General features: G+C 38.9%; 2 protein-coding genes across 2 annotated transcripts; both read right to left on the bottom strand.

Annotated features, from left to right (window-relative positions):
* Window positions 1-1,327: 1,327 nt before the first annotated feature.
* LOC115109852 (interferon beta-like) lies at window positions 1,328-2,705 on the bottom strand. The gene is made up of 6 exons (XM_029635098.1): window positions 2,669-2,705; window positions 2,424-2,569; window positions 2,240-2,326; window positions 1,959-2,108; window positions 1,767-1,859; window positions 1,328-1,662 (listed from the first exon to the last, which is right to left on the bottom strand). The coding sequence occupies exons 2-6, from the start codon at window positions 2,547-2,549 to the stop codon at window positions 1,555-1,557; spliced, it is 564 nt and encodes a 187-aa protein (XP_029490958.1). The 5' UTR covers window positions 2,550-2,569; window positions 2,669-2,705; the 3' UTR covers window positions 1,328-1,554.
* Window positions 2,706-11,728: 9,023 nt separating this feature from the next.
* LOC115109853 (interferon beta-like) lies at window positions 11,729-13,127 on the bottom strand. The gene is made up of 6 exons (XM_029635100.1): window positions 13,076-13,127; window positions 12,831-12,976; window positions 12,647-12,733; window positions 12,367-12,516; window positions 12,178-12,270; window positions 11,729-12,073 (listed from the first exon to the last, which is right to left on the bottom strand). The coding sequence occupies exons 2-6, from the start codon at window positions 12,954-12,956 to the stop codon at window positions 11,966-11,968; spliced, it is 564 nt and encodes a 187-aa protein (XP_029490960.1). The 5' UTR covers window positions 12,957-12,976; window positions 13,076-13,127; the 3' UTR covers window positions 11,729-11,965.
* Between the last annotated feature and the right edge of the window lie 2,029 nt (window positions 13,128-15,156).

Raw genomic sequence — 15,156 nt, forward strand, 5'->3', positions numbered from 1 at the left:
TCGTGTTTGGAGGACAAAGAATGCTGAGTTGCATCCAAAGAACGCCATACCTACTGTGAAGCATGGGGGTGGAAACATCATGCTTTGGGGCTGTTTTTCTGCAAAGGGACCAGAACGACTGATCCGTGTAAAGGAAAGAATGAATAGGGCCATGTATCGTGAGATTTTGAGTGAAAACCTCCTTCCATCAGCAAGGGCATTGAAGCTGAAACGTGGCTGGGTCTTTCAGCATGACAATGATCCCAAACACACTGCCCGGGCAACGAAGGAGTGGCTTCGTAAGAAGCATTTCAAGGTCCTGGAGTGGCCTAGCCAGTCTCCAGATCTCAACCCCATAGAAAATCTTTGGAGGGAGTTGAAAGTCTGTGTTGCCCAGCAACAGCCCCAAAACATCACTGCTCTAGAGGAGATCTGCATGGAGGAATGGGCCAAAATACCAGCAACAGTGTGTGAAAACCTTGTGAAGACTTACAGAAAACGTTTGACCTCTGTCATTGCCAAAAAAGGGTATATAACAAAGTATTGACATAAACTTTTGTTATTGACCAAATACTTATTTTCCACCATAATTTGCAAATAAATTCATTAAAAATCCTACAATGTGATTTTCTGGATTTTTTTTATAATTTTGTCTGTCATAGTTGAAGTGTACCTATGATGAAAATTTACAGGCCTCTCTCATCTTTTTAAGTGGGAGAACTTGCATAATTGGTGGCTGACTAAATACTTTTTTGCCCCACTGTAAATATAAAAGACAATAGCTGTAGGATCAACAGAGGCATCCGGGGCAGTAAGAGGGACAGAAATTCGGTTACTTACATTTTGTCTTTCAACGCCCCTGGGATAATGTACATTTGGTGAACAATTATGACAACTAAGCGAAACGGTGGGGATTAAATGAGCTGGGCTAGCTTTAGTGAATTCACAGTGCACCTGTTCAGTCTATTGGGCTAATATTGTTCCGATTACGTTATTTACTGTGGAAAGCAATTTCATAGAGGGAGTTGGAAGCACAGAATTGGGAATTATAAAATGTAATAGGATCTCCATGGTCGGAACGGAAATCGCATAGGAGCTCAGAGTACAACGCTCAAAACAGGCCCGCATTGTCCAGTGCTAAAACACACCTCACTGAAAAAAAGGATTTGAAATATAACTACATTTTGAGAAGATACATTTGACTTGTTTTTAGGGCTTTCCTTAATGGATTCGTATGCTATAGGACTAATAGTTCTAACATCCATATGACCTGAGCATGTTTAATACAAATCTGAATGTTCACACATCGACAGACTTGGCTACAGAATGAGCACTCAGAATAATAATATTTAAAAGTATACAAATGTTTATTAACTTAACATTTGATGATTTTCAAATAGATACATCAATAAATTAATATGTAGGCATACATAAATAATTACCCATGATAAATAAATAAATACATTAATAATATTGCTTTTTGACGTTCCACATTACATGATTGTAGAATAGTAGGCTTTTAAAACCAAGCACAATTGTAAAACAAAACTGTAAAAAAGTTCTCCAATTTCATGTTCATGTTCTGTTGGCCCACAGCAGGCTATCAGAGTTGTGTTCCAGAATGAACTGTAGGCTGTACAGGAGCTCTTTTCGAACCACTTCCCAGGCGCAGTAACTGAAATTCTGTGAAAATACAAATGAACTGTTACGGCAATGTAGGGTAATATTGTCAAATGTAGAGATATTATCAAAACGATGTGTCTATTTGTGTTTAACCTATAGTCTACCTTTTCTTTTAGGACTGCTGCAATGTTCCCAAAGTACGTCTTCAGTCCTTCTGTCCTGATGAGATAATCACTGGTATCCACACTGCCCATCATCTGCCAGAAAGAAAAAAGGCAGGCGATGAATAATAATAATAAATGTCACAATACCACAATTAAACAGTTAAAGCTATGTATGTTGGCATAGTAACTCACACATTTGCTCTCTTCAATCTGGCGGTATACAATATTCTGAAAATTCTCTAACTTCCGTTGGTCCCACTTAGTAGGCAGGTCGTCAGCTCCAAACAATGTGTCGATGTTCTTCAATGTCTCATAAATAGCCATAGCACCACTGCTGCTCAACTGAAACGGACAACAACAATAATTTTAAATAACATAAATTGTAGTATAAAGGGTTCTACTTTCTAATCCTAACAGTTGCAAATACTCTTTAATGCTGTAAAGAACACTTGGATGTATTCGCTTGCCCTTACCTGTGGCGCGCCGGAGGTTGAAAATGCGGTGGCTGGGAATGGCACGAAGACATTCTCCTGCAGGCACTCCAGAGGAAAAGTATCCCCCTGAAAGAAATAGAAAATACAGCATTCACGTTGAGGAATTCAGTTAAACATAGTTGGAGAATACATCTCAAAACAAAAGTAATTTTAAAAAATGTACCATGTCTCTCAGTAGGCTGTGGGTTATTCGCATCAGCTGTCCTTGTAGCTGGCAAGGCATGGGCATGGAGCAAACTTGTGCGACGCAGAGGAAGGCGCTCATCCAAGTGACAGTCTGAAGTACCATTCTTATTGTAGTTAGATGATCTGCAGCAGAAGATCTTTGTTATTTGAAAAGAATCGTGAAAATAATGAATTAATTGAATCGTGAATCAATTATCAAATGATAGCATATTATTGACTCACCTGTTGCCAGTAAATTGCAAATTTCCTCCAGTGAGAATGTGGTTTGTGTTCTGATCCCATATCTGCGGGTGAATTTAAATAGCGAGGGTTGAAAGGATGTACAAAAAGTGAAAGGGTGTCTCGCTAAATTAGGAGTTAAAATGAATGAATTTGGGAAAGTTTTGCCTAGTGAACCGCAAGACCGGATCTCTCTTTTCGTTTGCTCCACTTCCCTCTCATCATGTTTCGAGTGGTCCTACATAGGAGGCACTTGGTCTAGGTAGGTTTAGAAAATGTAACTCATAACTGGCCTTGTGAACGCTCAAATGTTTCTAAGTCAGGGAGAGGGAGAGAGAGAGTGACAGAGAGAGAATATCGACCCCTTAACTTTACAATGAATGATGTTGACCTCTTTATTTGTTTGTTTGTCTCTCTCTCTCTCTCTGTGTGTCTATCTGCGTGCGCGTGTCTGTGAGAGATAGGGAGTGAGAGATTATTATTTAATATGATCTCGTTCTGTTTGGATCTTCTGTCTTTAATCCCATTCATGTCTAAACATTTGAATTAAACTCTTGATAATAACTGATGATTAAATAGAAATTAACCAGCATTTTATGACGTCTGCATCTGAATAATCAGGCTAACATTATCGCTTGACTATTTATTCCTTACGAGAGACTAGCAAGGATATTCCTATAAATAAACCAATGTGCCAATGTGTTGTGATGACGTTATCGTAGGCTTATTGGAAATATTCCTAATTCCTAATGATAATACTTTTCATCGTCTTGAATATGCTTAGCAAAAGGGGACATTACTGCGATTGCTACATCCAATTTTGACTTTTAAATTAATGATACACAGGCTTATTGACTCTTAAATAATATATACCTTTTAAATGCCTCATGAGCTTCGTTCACCTGTCTTACCTCAACAGAACCCAAAATGTACTTTTTTATGACATTGTTTGAAACTACATCTAAACAAACACTGTATAGCTTCGAAATGTAGTTAAAATTATCATTTTAAACTCTTGGATGGTCATGACTTGAATCAATAGCTCTCTGACAGTGGTGACTTTTATCGAACCCTATCACTCAGCTATTTACCAAAATAGGGGTTGAGTGACCACTATGCTGTTGCTTTGAACTGCATATTGCCTGTAAACAAATGAATGCATGATTGACTGAATGGATGAATGCATGGATGACTGAATATGAAAATGAATTCAAACAATAAGATGCATGTTTTTTCATTTTGTTATAGGTAAGTAAAGGAATAAATAAATACATAGCCTTCACATGTACATAAATCAGTCAGTCAGTAAATATATCATCCATCAATCTATTAGCCAGCCTCAGGTACATGTCACATGTCTCCAATGATGTTATGTGGTTGTCCAACAGACCGCTTCTTCCTCACTGCTTGACTCTGCAGTCGACATTGTCACCGCTTGACTCTGCTGTCGAGGAATTCTTAAAACTGCATCAGTTTATAGTGAATTTCCGCTGTGCGCTGTGTTCCTGGAGGGCAAACAATGTGCATTTTTTTCAGTCAACTCAACCACAGCAGGTGCTGGGCCAACGCATCCGACGACAAAAACGGCGCTTGGAAGTTCCAAGTTTCAAATGTGAGTTGTTGCAGCAAAATTCATCCGATTTGTGGTGATCGAAATATGTTTTCAGAGACGCGTTGCCTGAAGAAACCGAGCCTCCATCTGCAGAGGATGCCCCAACACCTTACCCGACCTGGAGACAATATAACATGGTGGTCAGTGAAATAGTTCTGTTTTAAGAAAGGTTCTGAAAATGTTATTCAAATATCATTTAGATTAAATCACAAATTAAAGACATGTGCCAATTATTGTCTGCTCCCCAAATATAGCTTAGGCTACACCATGAGGGATCATACTGACGCATCCTTCTAAATTATTAACTTAACTAGGTCATCTGTTTTTGAACAGTTTCAGTGTTTCCTTGTTCCACCTGACAGGAGTCAAATGCACTTTGATTGATTCGATACGTGAAGGTATAAAACATTCCTTTGTGGTGAAGAAGGCTGCATGGTTCAGGCTTTAGCTTCCCTTTAAAAGCCCCACTTTTCAGTGGGTGATTCTTAATTATGCTATTGTGAAATTAATAAGATTTTTTTTTGTCCAGCAAGATAACAGTTTTCATACATGTCTTTGCAGAGTATTGCATTGGAGCAATGCATTTCATGAGGTCAGAAAGTAGTAATTCAGCGGGCAATATTGAATATGACAAACTAATAACAGTAGCCTATTTCTACAGTGTTTACAGGGCTCTACATTAGCAAATGAGGGCCATGGTCAATATTTTTGGACATTGCTCACCACATTTTTCAGATTCTGTGTAGGGTTAACCAGACAGTTGTTTCAATAGGCGTAGCACAGCGATCACATTTTGCTCACAAGTTAAGTCTGTTGTGACTTTCTTTGAATCAGGTAGTTCAATCTGAAGCATGACTGTTCAGTGTTAATATTGCACATCTTTAAAATAAAAAAAGCATTTTATTAACAGAGTGACTGGTAGTGTTGAATGAAGGCTAAAGCCGACTCGCCCTTACAATCGAGAGTAAAGTTCGGTGATTTGGCTTTAATTTGCGGTTCATTGTTATTAAATTGATTCGGTAAATTCCAAAGGGATCTTTATACAGTTTGTTAATTTCTAGTTAAAAAAAGAGTATGTGCCCTAGATTAGCCTTTATTAGGCGCTTACCAAGACGACGAAAATGTTGACGATGATGTGTGAGTTTGGCCTAATGTGAATGAGTATGAAAGTCACATTGACTTATACTCATATAATGATGATGATGATGATGATGGTGATGTGATGATGACGACGTTAATTGGAGATGTAGGTTAGTGATTATGCAGTTTTATATTAGCATTTTTCTTTTTTCACTTTGTAACAATGAACTGATCGTGGCATTGATTGAACAACATTGTATGGCTATCAACAAATGAATAATTATTTTAAACGTCAGAAGAATTTCACTTTCTTTGTCCAGTCAATGAATATCGTTTGAATGGGTCAGCAGGTTTATATTGGTAGCCTACAGTCAGTCGTGTTATGAAAGAAAAATGTTACATCTGCTCGTATTTGGTGCATAGACTCGAGTAGAATCTGTGGGTCCTTCAATTTCCACACGATTTCATTTCGAACATCCTCCCAAGTATAATAACAGTTATCCCGAAGCGACGAAACCCCACAGTAAATTGAAATGAGTAAATGAAAGAAGGAAAATGTGATTCAAATAAAACCATTCAATATAGGCTTCTGTGTTATTTTAATATTTTTCTTTAGATGTTGCGTCATTTTGCTGAAGTAACGTTTTGTAGCACGACGTAGTGTCTCCATGAAAAGGTGTCCAATGGTAGAATTCTCATCTGCATTTAACTGTGTGAAACGATTTAATGTAATAAGTGCTATTGTCATATAAGCGAAGATATTTCAATTTGCAGGCAAAAAAATCATACTCAGGCATTCAGATACATTTGTTCTCTGTCGGAAAATTATTTTTATAAAGTAGTCCAGGTTACTTTTATACCATGACAGAGACAGAAGAGGTTTAGCAAATATCTTTCTCACTTGACCTAAAATGACTTATGCAGTCCAAACCATCTCTCTCTGTTGGGAAAAATAAATGGATGTAAATCGTAGTGCTACAAAATCATTCCTTTGAAGAAAATTATTTGGCTTCTGCAAATGTTACAGACTTAACCTGTTGATAATGGGGGTTTTCGAATAACAAATTCATGTTGAATTCGATGTTCACGTTCTACTGCAAGCACTGAACCGGAAACAAAATATTTAAAACATGATATGGTCAGCCAAGATGTCAATTGTGCCCAGAATTTAAAAAGTAAGCTGCGTTTCATACTCGAACACAATCACCATTGGTTTATGTCAGCCAAGTTTGATGCTGTGCTTATTTAGGATTTTTTTAGACGAGCGTCCTTCCATGTGCTTCCATATGCTAAATGAAATACTCCACCACGTCAAACTGGTTATCATGCATGAATGGTCGGCTACTCTATACATTCTCACAAAGTATTCGAAAGATCGGTCTGGAAATCTGAGACAAGCATCAATATGTAGCCTATACCTAACAGCCATCCGAGATGGGACAACCGAGTAGCTAAACTGTGTGACTCACCATAAATAAGCCTTATGATGAGACTGTAAAGAAGGTTGATTTCATAAATTAACCCGATGCACTGAAACCTTCCCATGTGGCCTACAAACGTCAGTGGTGATCTTCAATTGAAAAAAAACATACTTTACTCAACCAAAATAACATATTCAATTAATAATATCCAAAGTGCTGCCACAACGAGAAGTGCAATGCATTTAGCCTGTGCCTGTTAACTGTGTCACACACTTGTAAAACGAACTGGCTATCATCACAATCTTAGTGATTACATTTCTATTGAAAAAATATGCATCCGTCTTCTTGTTCCATCCAGGTCCAGACCACCCGACAGGCGCGCTCTGTCAATACATAAAAGGCCTTTCAGTTGAAAAGTCATAATAATAGATGAGGCTACGACAGGCGCACAATATACAAAATTACCTAACTTAATACCACATAATACTATCCTATGGCATATTTATATTCAATTAATCAGTTACTCATCAAGTGTTGTTTTATAGAAGGACATGCGTCTGTTGTTGTGGTTCGTTGCAAATGAGTTCTTTCTGCGTGTATGGACAGGCAGTCAAGGTTGCTGAGTCGAGTGTTTGCCATTCTGTTTCTCAGGTAGGTTTTTACACACAGCATGCGTCCACGAAGTAGTCTTTGTAACGTTTAAGCCTGGACAGGAACTTTCCAACTGCTCTCATATACTCTCCGTTCTCTCCGACTATTTTCGAATGTCCATCACTTAGAGCATTGCATATTGTTGAGCCAGACTCTTTCTGAATAGTCCACTCATTCCACGCTATCATTGCATATGTATGCTTAACACTAGCATTGAGTGTCTTGAACGAACTTGTCGCTTTCTTCCAGTTCTAGTAGCCATCGTGGGTAAATGCCGCCTTCTCTCCACCATGGTTTCCTGGACGTTGAAAGTGGCGTCATGCAAAGCAGAAAAGCACGGTCCTTTGAAATAGAATATTCCAGCCATTTGTAATCCTCATACCATCTACGATTGAAGTAGCGATCCTGCTGTTCAACATTTGTGGCTGGATAACACCGAAGACAGCGCCTTGGTTCTTCAACATGTAACTAACTGGTTTAAATCAGAGGGGGCACAGCTAGCAGCGACGAACTGCTCTGGTGCTCCCTCACGTTGTGGCTCACGAGTTTCTCTCTCCGACTCATCTTTCTTATCTCCCTATTCTTCTTTGGCCCCCTCGGCCTGGGTCTGGATTTTCAATGTCTCTCAACACTCTTCTCTTGATCAGAAAACGGTCCATTGCAACGGGGCGAGATGGGCGAATAGCTAGCTGGAAGCTAGCTCACATAACGTAGCCTAACGTGCGCGAGCACACACACCAAGTTGAATGAATGTCCTTTGGGTGGTGGACCATTCTTGTTTTTTATTTTATTTTTACATTTATCTAACTAGGCAAGTCAGTTAACTGCCGGGAAAGCATAGGCCTTATGTCTATTTCGGATATTGATAGACAATCTAAATTGTTGCTGTTATGGAGCCACTGATACGGCTAGGCTTCACTGCTGGTCTCAGATCCCTTCATCACTTTCACTTAGCCAAGACTTTCTCCGTGTTTGTCTGTCTGTCTGTCTGTCTGTCTGTCTGTCTGTCTGTCTGTCTGTCTGTCGGTCTTACCCAATGCTCTTTCACCTGGGAAGCGTAACATGAGCCTGATACAACATTGTAGCAGCCGCCACAATTCACTCCCCCCCAAATTGAATAATTAGACCAATCAGATAAATTATTTGTAAGATGTCATGGTGATTCAATAGTTAATCATTTACATCACTTTTAAGTTAAAACACCATTTGTTTTGCTCAGAGTCTGTCAGTAACTCTATTAGAGACAGATTATCTACTCTTTTGGCTGCTTCTGCTGCGTTAGCATAACATGATAACAGAATCTCGAAACTATGCTGGTATTCTTTTGTCCTTTATTATATATATGTATTATATTCTTATCTATACATATTATTTATTAGTAGCAGTAATAATTCATAAATGGCACCATACAAAGTTATTCTTGGACCCAATTTTGGTTCAGAGAGGAAGAACACCTTGGGTTCTATATTTAGTTCAGTGAAAGAGTGTAGGCATATTAATGGTATAAATAAATAAAAAGTGGCAATGCAAAGAAATTACTTTGGTAAACACAGGAGACAAATGCTTACCGTTGTTTTTACTTTTCCATTTCATATCCATTACATTGATTTGACTTTTTACTCAGTGAAAAGCATAACCAAGCATTCATTGTTGACACATGCATTTGATAAATGTTATTCACAATTACAGTGTAAAGACCTTGAAATCCAGAAAACCAGGTCCACCACTTGTCTCCCTCCTCCTGAAGTTTCAAGTTGTGTTCTATAGGTAATGAACAAACCAATATTGATCCTACAGTGACAGCTTAAAGTTAATTAATTTCATCAAAGTGTTAGTGTTGGTTAGTTATGATTTTACTGGTGAGATTATTGAAAGAATGATGTGAATTAAAGACAGGCAATTGAAAAAAACGGATATTTCCTCCCAACAGCTAAAGGTCATGTGCAGGACCCCCAGCTCCACACAGTCTCCTCTCTATTCATAGACAACATGCTAGCCTACTGTGGCGAACGGTGCTCATTTAATGAAGTTAGATCAAAGCTGAATCTATTTCTGCAAGATCACATAATGATAGTTTTCTACATAGCATAACCAAATATAATAGCGTAGTATAACGTTTTAAAACAACACTATAGGCGACTACGAAACTCAAGAAAATGTAAATGCATATCCTCATCAAACTGATTGAGATCAAATGGTAGGTATGCAGATTCTGCATGACGTTTCAATGGAAACATTTGAATAATTGTTAATCACAATTGACTGTGAGAAATGTGAAGGGGGGTTCTCTATGAGTAGAGCAGGGACTGTGCGCAAAGTAGAGAATCCTGCACCTGCGCAGAAGCCCCGGGACCCCCAGCCACCTGGAAGCAGTGTCCAAGAAAATACGTATCTGCAGCCAAGGCCGATGAAAAAGATATTAGCCAACTGAAACTTCAGGTTTTCTACATAGGTAATAACAACATTCCAAACTCGTTTACTTTGATCTATTAGAATGATGGCATAATTATACTATTGTATTACTTTGCATCACTGTCAGTGACCTATATTTATTTTGAAGGCTAACCGCAAAGTCTACTGTTGTGGCTAATCCTTATTGTGTCTAGTTTCACGTAGATGGGTCAGACCACCATTAATTAAATAAGAACTGTCATATAAATTAGGGTTATTTTAGACGATGACAACAAGCTATATAGTTAGCTACCTAACTATAGATACTGAAACAGATTATGTAGTTTTGCTATGTTTTTGAGGAAAAACATTGTTTGCATCCACCAGATAGCTATAATTGTTTTATGACCAGCACTGTAGGTGCGCGAGACAACTTTAGCAGCATCAGAGCATACCTATCGAAGAATCGTTGTGACATATGTAATACGAGTGAGAGTGTAATCAGTGTGTAATAACTACGTACAAATGTATGAACGCGTTAAATTATTATGTGACAAGTAGTCATATTCAGGTCCTGATTGGTGAACAAGCTTATTTGACACGGCAAATAGTGTTATTTGACACGTTATTATGCGCATCAAATTGGGCACACAGAATAGTGGACTGGAGCAATTTAAATTACTCACCATATCTAAGAGCAGATCTATGATCAGATCGTTCAGTCTGCCCAACCGCGTCCACCTGCACGGATGGGATGCTGCAGTGTCTAGGCAGAACAGTCAGACAGACGCACATCCATTTCAAGCCATGTTTCTTTTGATAGAACTTGAGAGCAACAGACATTATAAATGATTAACAACCTATTATCTTGATTCGATATGATACCTACATTGTTGAAGTATAAAACCAAGTGTCGCTCCATGAAGATATAAAACAATTATTTGTGTTGAAGAAGGTTGCATTGTTCAGGCTTTTGCTTCACTTTATAAGCCCACATTTTCAGTGAGTGATTCTTAATTATGCTATTGTGAAATTAATCAGGTGAATATAATGCAAGCGAACAGTTTTCATACATGTCTATGTAAAGAATTGCATTGGGAGCCATGCATTTCATAATAACAGTAAGCAGATATTTAGCGGGCAATAATTGAATATGAAAAACGAATAACTGTAACACAATGGTGCAGGTCTCTGTCTTATTAAATGACGGCCATGTTGAATATAAATATGCTGAAATTGTGCATATTACACACCGCACTTTTTAGATTCTGTGTAAGGTTATCAAGATCCGTTGTTTCAAATGACATTTCACAGAGACCACATTTTGCTCACACATTATGTCTGTTAACTCTCTTTTAATCAGATTGCAGTGCAATCTAAACATATGTCTGTTCAGTGTTTGTAAAACACACATTTGAAATGTAAATGCATGTTATTAATAGAGAGACTGATAGTGTTGAATGAAGGATAAAGATCGACCATTTTACCTCACTGCTTGTGAAATCACTGTGCACCTGTTCAGTCTATTCGGCTAAAATTGTTCCGATTACGGTATTGATAGTGGATCGCAATTCCACAGAGTGGGTTGGAACCATAGAATTAGGATTTCGAATCATTTAATAGGATCTCTATAGTAGGAACTGAATTCGTATAGGAACTCTAAGTACAACGTTCAGAACAGGTCCGCCATGTCCAATGCTAAAACACACTTAATTGAAAAAAGGATTTTCAATATAACCACATTTTGAGAAGATACATTTGACTTGATTTTAGGGCTTTCCTTAATGGATTCGTAGGCTAAAGCACTAAATGTATTGCCATCCATATGTTCTGAGCATGTTTAAAACAAAGATGAATGTTCACACATCGACAGACTTGGCTACAGAATGAGCACTCCGATTAACAATATTTAAAAGTATAGAAGTGTTTATTAACTGAACATTTGATGAAGAGCAACATATTTTCAAATAGATAAATCAATAAATTCATGAATCGGCATGTATAAAAAAATTACCTTGTTAAATAAATGAATGAATAAATAAATAAATAAATAATATTGCTGTTTGACGTTGCACATTACATGATTGTAGAATAGTAGGCTATTAAAATCAAATACAACTGTAAAAAAGATCTGCAAGTTCAAATTCATGTTCTGTTGGACCACAGCAGGCTATCAGAGTTGTGTTCCAGAATGAACTGTAGGCTGTACAGGAGCTCTTTTCGAACCACTTCCCAGGCGCAGTAACTGAAATTCTGTGAAAATACAAATAAACTGTTAGGACAATGTAGGGTAATATTGTCCAATGTAGAGATATTATCAAAACACTGTGTCTATTTGTCTTTAATCTATAGTCTACCTTTTCTTTTAGGACTGCTGCAATGTTCCCAAAGTACGTCTTCAGTCCTTCTGTCCTGATGAGATAATCACTGGTATCCACACTGCCCATCATCTGCCAGAAAGAAAAAGGCAGGCGATGAATAATAATAAAAATGACACAATACCACAATTAAACAGTTAACCTATCTGTGTTGGCATAGTAACTCACACATTTGCTCTCTTCAATCTGGCGGTATACAATATTCTGAAAATTCTCCAACTTCTGTTGGTTCCACTTAGTAGGCAGGTCGTCAGCTCCAAACAATGTGTCGATGTTCTTCAATGTCTCATAAATAGCCATAGCACCACTGCTGCTCAACTGAAACGGACAACAACAATAATTTCAAATAACATAAATGGCAGTTTAAAGTTTTCTACTTGCTTATCCTAACGGCTGTAAATCGCTTTCATGCTGTAAAGAACACTCGGATGTACTCGCTTGCCCTTACCTGTGGCGCACCGGAGGTTGCAAATGTGGTGGCTGGGAATGGCACGAAGACATTCTCCTGCAGGCACTCCAGAGGAAAATTACCCCCCTGAAAGTTAGAGAAAACACCGCAATCACGTTGTGCTATTCAGCTAAACATAGTTGGAGAATACATCTCAAAACAAAAGTAATTTTAAAAAATGTACCATGTCTCTCAGTAGGTTGTGGGCAATTCGCACCAGCTGTCCTTGTAGCTGGCAAGGCATGGGCATAGAGCAAACTTGTGCGAGGCAGAGGAAGGCGCTCATCCAAGTGACAGTCTGAAGTGTCATTCTTATTGTAGTTAGATTACCTGTAGCAGATGATCATTGTTAGTCGAATATAATCCTGAAAATAATTCATTATTTGTATCCTGAAGCAATTATCAAATGATAGCATATTATTGACTCACCTGTTGCCAGTAAACTTCAATTGTCCTCCAGTGAGAATGTGGTTTGTGTTCTGATCCCATATCTGCGGATGAATTTAAATAGTGAGAATTGATAGGATGTACAAAAAGTGAAAGGGTGTTTCGCTAAATTAGGAGTTAAAATGAATGAATTTGGGAAAGTTTTGCCTAGTGAACCGCAAGACCGGATTTCTCTTTTCGTGTGCTCCACTTCCCTCTCAGCATGTTTCGAGTGTTCCTTCATGGGAGGCAGGCTGAAAGAAAGTAACTCATAGCTGGTCTTGTGAAAGCTCAAACGTTTCTAAGAAAGACAGGTAGAACCACGACCCCTTAACTTCACAATGAATGCAATAGACCTCTTCATGTCTTTATTTTACTAGGAAAGTCAGTTAAGAACATATTGAACAAATAAACTAAAGTAAAAAATTATAAAAAGTAATACAATAAAATAACGTTGCTATAGACAGGGTGTACCAAGTCAATGTCTGGGGGTAATTTGTTCATGTAGGTAGGGGTAAAGTTACTATGCACAGATAATATAGAGCGAGTGACAGCAGTGTAAAAACAAATGGGGGGTTGGGGGTGGGGGTTGTCACCACGCGGCCATTTTATTAATTGTTCAGCAGTCTTATGGCTTGGGGGTAGAAGCTGTTAAGGAGCCTTTTGGTCAAGTACAGTACCGCTTTCAGTGCAGTAGCAGAGATCACAGTCTATGACTTGGGTGTCTGAAGTCTTTGACAATTTTTGGGCTTTCCTCTGACACCGCCTAGTATATAGGTCCTGGATGGCTGGACCGTACGTACTACCCTCTGTAGCGCCTTACGGCCAGATGCAGAGCAGTTGCCATACCGGGAAGTGATGCAAGCGGTCAGGATGATCTCTGCTGTAGAATGTTTTGAGGATCTGGGGAACCATGCCAAATATTTTCATTCTCCCGATGGGGATAATGACCACTCTATGGAAAGGAGAGACTTACACGATATGATAATGCTCTCCCTTTTGCTCTACGACCCCCACAAGTGTCAAAGGACTTGTCTGATGTCAGTACCATCAATGTGCCAACTTCTGTTCGTAGGTCAAAACCGTTTGGACTACAAACTAATGTGGCCCCACTGTGGAAAGATTCTCGTTTTGCTCTAAACTCCCCATTAATGTCACAGGACTCATCTGAAGGTAACCAATGCTGGTAAAAAAAATGGAAGTATGGAGGGAGTTTTGTGCCTACCCCAAAAAATATTTCCAGAGTGTTGTTTTTTTAAACAAGAAAGCTAAAACTGGTTTTGAGAAATGTTTAAAACTGAAATAACACATTTACATAAGTATTAAGACCCTTTACTCAGTACATTGTTGAAGCACATTTGGCACCGATTACAGCCTCGAGTCTTCATGGGTATGACGCTACATGTTTGGCACACCTGTATTTGGGGAGTTTCTCCCATTTTTCTCTGCAGATCCTCTCAAGATCTGTCAAGTTGGATGGGTAGCGTCGCTGCACAGCTATTTTCAGGTCTCTCCAGAGATGTTCAATCTGTTCAAGTCCAGGCTCTGGCTGGGCAATTCAAGGACATTCAGAGACTTGTCCTGAAGCCACTCCTGCCTTGTCTTGGCTGTGTGGTTAGGGTCATTGTCCTGCTGGAAGGTGAACCTTCGCCCCAGTCCGAGGTCCTGGGCTCTCTGGAGCAGGTTTTCATCAAGGATCTCTCTGTACTTTGCTCTGTTCATCATTCCCTCGATCCTGACTAGTCTCCTAGTCCCTGCTGCTGAAAAACAACCCCACCATGTGATGCTGCCACCACCATGCTTCACCGTAGGGATGGTGCCAGGTTTCCTCCAGAAGTGATGCTTGGCATTCAGGCCAAGAGTTCAAACTTGGTTTCATCAGATCAGATCGTCTTGTTTCTCATGTTCTTACTCCAATAGGTGCCTTTTGGCAAACTCCAAGTGGATTGTCATGTGCCTTTTACTGGGGAGTGGCTTCTGTCTGGCCACTCTACCATAAAGGCCTGATTGGTGGAGTGCTGCAGAGATGGTTGTCCTTCTGGGAGGTTCTTCCATCTCCAAAGAGGAACTCTGGAGCTCTGTCA

Source organism: Oncorhynchus nerka, linkage group LG26, assembly GCF_034236695.1.
Source record: "Oncorhynchus nerka isolate Pitt River linkage group LG26, Oner_Uvic_2.0, whole genome shotgun sequence".
Lineage (NCBI taxonomy): Eukaryota > Metazoa > Chordata > Actinopteri > Salmoniformes > Salmonidae > Oncorhynchus > Oncorhynchus nerka.